Consider the following 9,292-nt stretch of genomic DNA (forward strand, 5'->3'; position numbering starts at 1 on the left):
GTTTCCCGTGTTGAAGGCGTATTGTTTTGTGTGTTTCCCGTGTTGAAGGCGTATTGTTTTGTGTATTTCCCGTGTTGAAGGCGTATTGTTTTGTGTGTTTCCCGTGTTGAAGGCGTATTGTTTTGTGTATTTCCCGTGTTTTGAAGGCGTATTGTTTTGTGTATTTCCCGTGTTTTGAAGGCGTATTGTTTTGTGTATTTCCCGTGTTTTGAAGGCGTATTGTTTTGTGTATTTCCCGTGTTTTGAAGGCGTATTGTTTTGTGTGTTTCCCGTGTTGAAGGTGTATTGTATGTGAGGCCAGAGCCAACGTGATCGCGGTCCACAGTCAGACCAGAACGCTGCCAGACTGTCCTTCAGGCTGGGACCCTCTCTGGTCAGGATACTCCTTTGTAATGGTGAGCTGATATTGTCGGATCGAGTTGATTTGGGCTGTTCTTATTTAAAATGTATATTTAAAGTAAAATCAATTTTAACATTGACACATTAATGTGTTTGTAGTCAGTTAGGTTTGTTCCATCAGTCAGATAATTGAGTGGGTTTGAGTTTGAGTGCTTGAGTTTTTCCCATTAATTAACGAGACCCGTCACAGTCTAATTTGCTGCGCCATAGTTTCAAAATAACCCGAAAATATTTTTACACTAACATTACAGACCTCTAACGTTGTGTTTTGTGGGTGCTGCTGTAAGCTCGCACAAGACAAGCTCACCCGACACAAGACAACGGCTGTATTCAGAACCGCCTACTACATACTACTGGCAACAGCAGTATGCAGTATGTACTGCATACTGTTTGAGGTATAGTATGTAGTATGAAACTGATAAATAGATTCATTTTGCTGCATGCTAGGCCAGGCTTTACTAGTTTCCGGTTGAAACGTATTCTTTTTTTAAAATCTGTATGAGAACAAGGCTGCAGCCGAGCTGTAGTTGATGTTTGCTTCGGTATATTGGTGGATAAATAAGAATTATATAAAATAAAAGCAAATAAAAAGCAAGTACTATAACCACAACTGTAACATTACACCAACAATGTAATGTCTATTTAGAATAATAATAATAATAATAAAGCGACAACAGTCCCCTTTCATACCGCTATTGTTGTGTGCTTCTAAGTTACACAAGCCTGTCCATCACGAGCCAGATGTCTCTTGATTAAAGTTAAAACGTTACAACATTACTCAGACTGTAAAGACAGAATAACAGCGGTATGAACTTTTAAACTGTCTCACAGCTGGGGGTCTTTCCTCTCACGTTGTTGCTGGACTCGTCTGCTGCGTTGGTCCAATCACCAATGTGTCCCTGGGCAAGACACTTAACCCCTTGTTGCTCCAGAGGCGTGCGACCTCTGACATGTCTAGCAATTGTAAGTCGCTTTGGATAAAAGCGTCAGCTAAATGAATAAATGTAATGTAATGCATACTACATTTGGGCCAAATCAGTACGTACTACTAGTATAGTAGGCGGTTTTGAATACAGCCCACCACTTTTCTTTTGAGGTAACTACGGTAACGTTAACCGTGTTTCTCTCACTCGTCTGTGAGAAGGTGATTAAGCTAGCCGCGCCTGCATTTGGAGTGAACGCACAGAGGTCTTTAAATGCTGACGAACGCCTCACTCAAACACACAAATGTGGTTATTGAAACTCAGCCAGCATGAAATAAAAGAACATAACTAACTCTCTTCCAAAACCAGGATGTAACACAACTTTAAATATGACGAATTGTAATAAAAAGTGTGCATTTGACTGCCTTTTTTTGCCCTGGGTTTTGCCTCTCAGGCTACTCAAAGGCTTCCCTACCTCTATGAATGAAGGTTGTGGCTGTTTGCAGCCTGAAAGAAAGACTGACAGACACAACTCAGGGCTAAAAACAAGTCTTTTGTTTTTCGGGATTAAAGTTATTTAATCTGTGTTGTTAATTACACTTAATATTTGAATGTATGTATTTATTCTTAATTTCATTGTGCCATAATGTAAGAAACACATCAGAAGATGTTTCCACTGCTCAGGTTTCACTTATTTTTGTTATCTGAGGTGAGTTCAGGACTTGAATCAGCGTGGTTCAGATCTGATATGAGCACTGTTTTCTGGTCTGAATCTGTTATAATTATCAGCCATAGACTCTGTTCTTCCTCGTCTCAGAGATACAGAGGTGTTGCTTTGACCTTGCTGCTGGTCTTTAGGAAACAGGAGTGGGGGCGGAGGGGTCGGGTCAGCCTCTGGCCTCTCCTGGATCCTGTCTGGAAAACTTCAGAAAGGTTCCCTTCATCGAGTGTCACAACAAAGGAACCTGCAACTATTACACCGACTCCTACAGCTACTGGCTGGCTGCTCTCAACCCCAGCGACATGTTCAGGTACACTACACCTCCCTGCATGTTGTCAAGTTACACACGACACCTTTTAAACTGCTCGATAAATAACATCTTCAGAAATGCAACAGTGTGTTTAGGGATGAAACGTGTTCAGGTGCACACCAGCTCCATTTCTTTGAAATTTGTTCGGATTTGTATCATTTAAAGGGGCATTATGTAGTTTTCAGCGGGCACTAGCGGTGCGGTTTTAAGAGTGCTACCAGGCGTGTGCTCGTACGCGTGCAAACATGGACTCATGAGCGAGCATAATCCAAAACACAACCGCTGTCATACAGAAATCCTGCAATTAACGCAGAAACACCAGCATGCAGGCTGTGGCTTTTCGCTCAGATATGTTCAGGCTCTGTTACTTCAACGTTCCCACCGTACCTTTCATTCAGAGACACCGGCTTTTCAGCACAATCCTCCTGAAAAAAGGCAGAGTGACAGCAGCTATAGACAGACAGGGAGGCAGCTTCACACAACATGCAGGAAACTCCGCTAAACTCCCACTGCATCGTTACAATAATAGTTTTATCAGCTGCAGGCTGAACTAATCCACGCTCATTACATGATCACGCTACATTTACTGCATTTAGCCGACGTGCTACATCGTTAGCTCGCCTGCTGCTTTCAGTAACTGTCTTTATCATCTGTGTATCTTTCACCGGAGGCTCAGCGATGTCAGCACAGCTACATGTACTGGATGATAATAAACGGTTAGTGGGCTGGACTGAATATTATAACGACATTGTGTCACTCTTTATAACAGTTAAACCGCAGTCAGTAAGGTGACCAGATTTCTGAAATGAAAACCAGGGACATTTTTGGTTTGGTGGTCAGTATGTCATAATAAAATATGTTGTTATAAATAACATAAAAAAGGGGGACAATTGTGGTTTTGTCAAATATAACCCTTATGAATATAATCAAGTCATTTCAGGGAAGAAATAACCTTCCAGTCAATAAGAAGAGGCTGCAGTCACTTTCTGGCAAGTGGAATACTGCATTTTTTGTGTTGTTTTGGCCATTTAAATGTATTTTAACAGGTAAAACAGCCTGGATTTGTTGGTACGCAGCAAGTTAAATAATGTAGAGTAATAAGGATAATTGCAAAAGAGATCATGTCTTTATTTTATATGTAACTCAGCAGTAAGTCATGTTAATAATAGGCTACAGTCTGTTTTCTAAATGTAAATAAGGATATTAGACATACGCCAAACACATAATCCGTCGGCAACAACAGGCTTCTGTTATTGGCTATAATCACTAAATGTCCGGCCTGGTTACGCTATAAAATGCAAACACTTAATCGGCCACAATTGTGATTATTCCATTAAAAGAAAGTGTCACAAAGACATACTTTTGCTTTACCACCGTAAAGTGATGTTTATTAGCACGTTATGTCTGTTTGACACAAATGCAGCTGTAACTAAGTCGTAAAGTGACACCTTACACAGTAGTGATGTGCGGATCGACACCAGCGTTTCCTGCTCTGGGATCGATACTCATATAAAAGGATCGATATCTAAACTCAGTCATTTGGAGTGAGTGTGTGTTTTATCATAAGTATCTAACTGTCACCAGGATGGTCTAATTATAGGCTACTCGGTTGGTAGGAACTACTTTTCCTTCTGACTGTCAAAGTCATGCTTGCGCTACGGCTCTGTGATTGAGCTTCTCTGAAGTGAGCCGCTGCAGCCCTTCACATTTCCCGAGATTGAATACTGACTCTGGCTGACTGTAAAAGCAGTCTTGTCTGGCTGGATTTTAGCTGTGAAGGTAATAATGACGCTGTGTGTGATGTGTGTGCAAAGACAGTGAAACACTTTGGCAACACTGCAAACTTCGCTAAACATCTGAGATTAAGTCACAATAATATGATGATGTTATGAAGCGGCAGTTCTGAGCAGGAGATTTTCATTATAACTCACGAAGATGACAGTAGTTTGATGTCTTGTCATTATGCAGCTATTATTTTGAATGGGTAAGGCTACAGGCTGCTCCTTATTTCTCTCATAAATACAGAAACTAGAAATAAAATATGTAAAAAGTATCGGTGTCGGTATCGGTAATACCAGCCTGGGTGTTACTTGATATTGGATCGGATAGGAATTAAGTGGTATCGCACATCACTATTACACAGTCTATGTAATATGATTAACACACAGTTAAAAACGGGGACATTTCTGGGGACAGCTCCAGACGGGGATAGGCCACCAAAACCGGGGACTGTCCCCGGTAAACGGGGACGTCCGGTCACCCTAGCAGTAAGTAACTTTACTGCAGTGTCAGTGGACGGCTCTTCCTCTGGGTTGTATATTATGTGAGTGATGTTAGTTACAGCGACTGAGAGGTGGAGCAGCTGTGTACCTGGGTATCGGGAAAACCACGATAAAGCTAAACTGAATGTTACGAAGCAAACGGCAGCTGCTCCTGGCTGCATCGCTATTGGCTAACGTTAGTAAACAAATCGCTCCACATTTGCTTTTCACTGTTACATCCTTTCTTGCATGCTAAATCAACAGTGGTACACAGGATAGTAACACTGGTGGTGTTAGTTGGTGAAGTAATGTGGAAAGTGAAATAACTTTGCACCTGCTCAGCGTTAGCCGATGAGCTAACGTGACTTTCTCTGTGTTTCTGCAGCTTTACTAATGATCACTTTGTTCTTACTGGACATCACCTGAACCTTTATTGTAGTTTTGGATCCTTACGTGGAGCCTGTGTTTTGCTGGGAGCCGGTTGTTTTAAGCTGTTAGTGGACTGCATGTCGTGAGCTGCCGTGTTGTCGCTGTAGTCTGAGAGGCTCGGGAGCGCACAGGGCTGAATCCGACCCGGAGACCTCAAATTAAAAGCAGAATAGTGGCTGATGGAAGCAACGGAGGAAACAGGCGTGTGCTTCATTTCTAAGTGAGTTTTGAGCCCACTGACAACAAGGCAATGAGAATTACGTATAGCCTCTTTAAGGTAGAGAGTGAGAGTTAGCTGTTGGCATTGGATCAATATTTTGCTCTGAAACTAGACATGTTGTTTTGCTTCTTATGTTGTGATGCAGTTTCTGTTTCTTGTTTAAATATTTAAATGAGCGGTTTTCTGATTGTAGACAGTTTTGTGGGTAACAATAAATCCACAGTCCTCCTATAAAATACTTTTGTCTGGAAACACAATAAATAATCACTTTAAATCAGTATTAGGGGGTTTAATCAACAGGGGTTTTCAAAGTCGGGATTGTGGGCCTCCCCTCAGACAATGCTTGGAAAAAGAGGGTTCCACTTTTACACTTTTGCCGAATAAGTTCACTACGTCAGAACTTATAACTAACTCACGTCTGATCAGCTGTTTCTGCTGTCGGCGTCTTGCTGAATATTCCCATAACGTGCGGTGACATGGCTGGAAGCAACTTGCCCGCCTGAAACACATTTCTGAGGACCTCTCTCCATTTTTCTCAGATCAGTGGCCGTCAGGTTCATGTTAGTGTTGTAGTACTTGAGACCGGTCTTAAGACCACTTTTTGATGGTCTTGGTCTCGTCTTGGACTCGGGATTTTATTTCAAGACCAGTCAAGACCAGAACTTTGGGAATATCAATAAGTCGCTTTTGCATCGTCTGATTTATTTGTTAACATCCGAACTTTGATTGGATGTAAAACGTTTTGCTTCAAATTCAACCAGTAACCCTAATTAAAAATGTGCTGTTCCCGTTAACGCCTGCCCCCCCCTCCCCGCGATGGTCAGCGTGGAAAAGGAGCGTTGAATAAAGATGCTATCTTTGATTTCAGCTCTTAGTGACCTCCCACTTTGAAAACCTCCGATATATAATATTGTAAAATATGTTATTGTCAGCCTAAAGGTCAACTTTATTAGTCGATCCAACTATGACAGATATGGGTACAATAAAATATCTGTAAAACCAGAAGACTAAAAGTCAAGTGTCTGATGCAGTCGTTTGAAACGCCAGCAGAGAGCAGCGTCCTCCTGTTTAAACCAGCAGCACAGGAGCTTCAAAACAAACTGATGGGCGACGTGGGGAACTGAAACAAAAGTACATTTATCTGTTTAACTTTTCATTTAAATTAAGAAATGTCTCAGGGTCTTCATTTTAAATTGGAACAAGATAGATGTACAAGGTTTATTTATCATTATACAACACAAGGTTGTAGAACGAAACGAAGGTTTGTAGTCCCTTCATGCTGCATACACAGAACTTAACAGACAATTAAATGTGTATTTAAATATGGTAACATATATATAAATAAACATAAATGAAATATTAGTCAGTGCATTAATCAGTCAACCTCCTCTCGCGCTGACAGCTCGGAACACGGTCCATCCGCCGGGATGTTGATGGAGCCGGTCTCTGTAAAGACGTGGGCGCAACCGTCTCTGATTTCAGGTTCTTGGTCAATAGAGTCCCATTTTGTCCAGACCGAGCCTCTAAGAGCAGCCTTAAGTCCAAGCTGCTATCCCGGCTCTCTTTCCTCTTCTCTGGGGCGATCACAGCACCCGTCGTGGTACCTGGTCCGGTTGATCCGGCTGGTGGATCGTCTAAGCTCCGCTGCGCTTCAATCCAAAACGCCGTCTTTATTTTCCAACGACTGTATTTCTGTCAGAGGAAACAAGTGTTTCAGAAATAAAGCCGTAAGTGTCCGAAGGAGCTGCCGGCTGCCGTAGCGGATTAAATACATGTAATATTTATTTAATACTAATTGATTTAAATTGATTGGCTGATTCTTGTTTTGACTCTGGTTTCTGATCTCTCTCTCTGAACAACATGTTTATCTCTCGTCCTGCAGTAAACCGAGGCCTCACACTGATGCAGGAGCGTTTCCACACAGTCTGATCAGCCGCTGTCGAGTCTGTATGAAGCGACCGTGAACATCAACGCTTCTGCTGCTGATACTACGGATACTACTGTTACTACTACTGTAAATATTACTGCTGCTAACACTACTGATATTAATACTACTGATAACGGTGCTACTTCAGCTCCTGTGAACTCACACCAGCGGTGAGCGAGTTACAGAGAACAGCTTTACGCTAATGAGCGTTGATGTGATGCAGTTTTGACCAATCAGAGGGCTCTGTTTGAGATGCAGCCTCAAAGTCCTGATCAGCAGTTTATTCTCTAGGATTAGTTTTCACCATCTCAAATTTTTCTCTTGGATCACCTGTGTGCACTGTTGCTACTGCAATTACTACTTCAGCTGGTACTACTACTGATACTGCTACTGCTACTACTACTGACTACTGCTACTGCTACTGCTACTACTACTGATACTGCTACTGCTACTACTACTGATACTGCTACTACTACTGATACTGCTACTGCTACTACTACTGATACTGATACTGATACTGATACTGCTACTGATACTGCTACTGATACTGCTACTGCTACTACTACTGCTACTGCTACTACTACTGATACTACTACTGATACTGCTACTACTACTGCTACTGCTACTACTACTGATACTACTACTGATACTGCTACTGCTACTACTACTGATACTGCTACTACTACTGATACTGCTACTGCTACTGCTACTGATACTGCTACTACTACTGATACTGCTACTGCTACTACTACTGCTACTACTACTGATACTGCTACTACTACTGATACTGCTACTGCTACTGCTACTGATACTGCTACTACTACTACTACTGATACTGCTACTACTACTGATACTGCTACTGCTACTACTACTGATACTGATACTGCTACTGATACTGCTACTGATACTGCTACTGCTACTACTACTGATACTGCTACTACTACTGATACTGCTACTGCTACTACTACTGCTACTGCTACTACTACTGATACTGCTACTGCTACTACTACTGATACTGCTACTGCTACTACTACTGATACTGACACTTCCACAATACAAGTAACAATGTCGCAATGTCAGAAATACTTTGTACTGCTACATTAAAATACCTGCACTGAAAACAATCAAAGTAACAAAGTACGAGCGGAACAATTGTACATTGTACTCATTCCAAGTAAAACTACTGTTGTGTTAATATAAGAGATCCCATTAAACTGCAGGCAACATCAGAGTTAATGACTTTATACTTTAAAGTACCTGGTAAAAGATAAATGTACTGCAGTTAAAGGGAAAGTACTTCCCTCTGCGATGAATCGGAGGAAAACTGGAAATACTCAACTGACAAACTGTACTTCAGTACAACACTTATAAATAAATATAAAATAAATAAGCACCTTCTTATTTACTACAACAGCTACTAAAAGTACCCTGCAGTAGTAGTACTAGTAGTAGTAATCCTGACTCTTATTCTCCTTTTGTTGAAGTATTAAGACTATTATCACTCCTCCGACTACTAATACTAACAGCACGATGATTCAGCGCAGTAGTACGTGCAGTATTACGTGCAGAATAAAGTGCAGTGTAACGGCTCTTGTCACCCCGGGGCTGAGTCAGTTAATGCGACTGTGTTCGGGCCTGTTCACGTCGTGGTCACTGGGAGGCTGCTGAGTGCAGTTTCGTTGCCGCTCCCCGTAATCAGTATCTGCAGTAGCTCAGTCCGTAAGGATTAGGCTGGGAGGATCCGGACCAGAGTTGTGGAGCGTGGACCGGTAGCTGGAGAGGTACCAGCTCACCTCCTGGGCACCTTGAGCAAACCCCTGAAACACCAACTACTGACATGTGTTGTTGCATGTGTATTTCAGACCTGTGTGTGTGTGTGTATACTAACAACAATAATGACACCAGAGATTTCCCCTTGTGCGATTAATAAAGTATGTCTTCTTCTTCAATCATTCCACGCCGGATCCCCTGGCCTGAAAACCTCCACTTTACTAGTGCTGCTATTATCTACACATCTAACTGATGCTACTGTAGTACTACTGCTCTCACTACTGTCACAGCTACTAATACGTCTAATACTACTAACATGAGTGGGACTGCAG

At 41.9% G+C, this 9,292-nt stretch overlaps 1 protein-coding gene across 1 annotated transcript; it reads left to right on the plus strand.

Moving 5' to 3' along the window:
• Positions 1-280: 280 nt before the first annotated feature.
• Positions 281-7,644, plus strand: LOC123966667 (collagen alpha-3(IV) chain-like; the record flags this gene model as incomplete). The annotated part of the gene is made up of 3 exons (XM_046042804.1): positions 281-395; positions 2,181-2,353; positions 7,146-7,644. Coding segments are annotated over 3 exons (370 nt in total), but the record flags the coding sequence as incomplete, so codon positions are not given.
• Between the last annotated feature and the right edge of the window lie 1,648 nt (positions 7,645-9,292).

This window comes from Micropterus dolomieu, unplaced genomic scaffold, assembly GCF_021292245.1.
Source record: "Micropterus dolomieu isolate WLL.071019.BEF.003 ecotype Adirondacks unplaced genomic scaffold, ASM2129224v1 contig_13955, whole genome shotgun sequence".
In the NCBI taxonomy this organism is placed as follows: Eukaryota; Metazoa; Chordata; class Actinopteri; order Centrarchiformes; family Centrarchidae; genus Micropterus; species Micropterus dolomieu.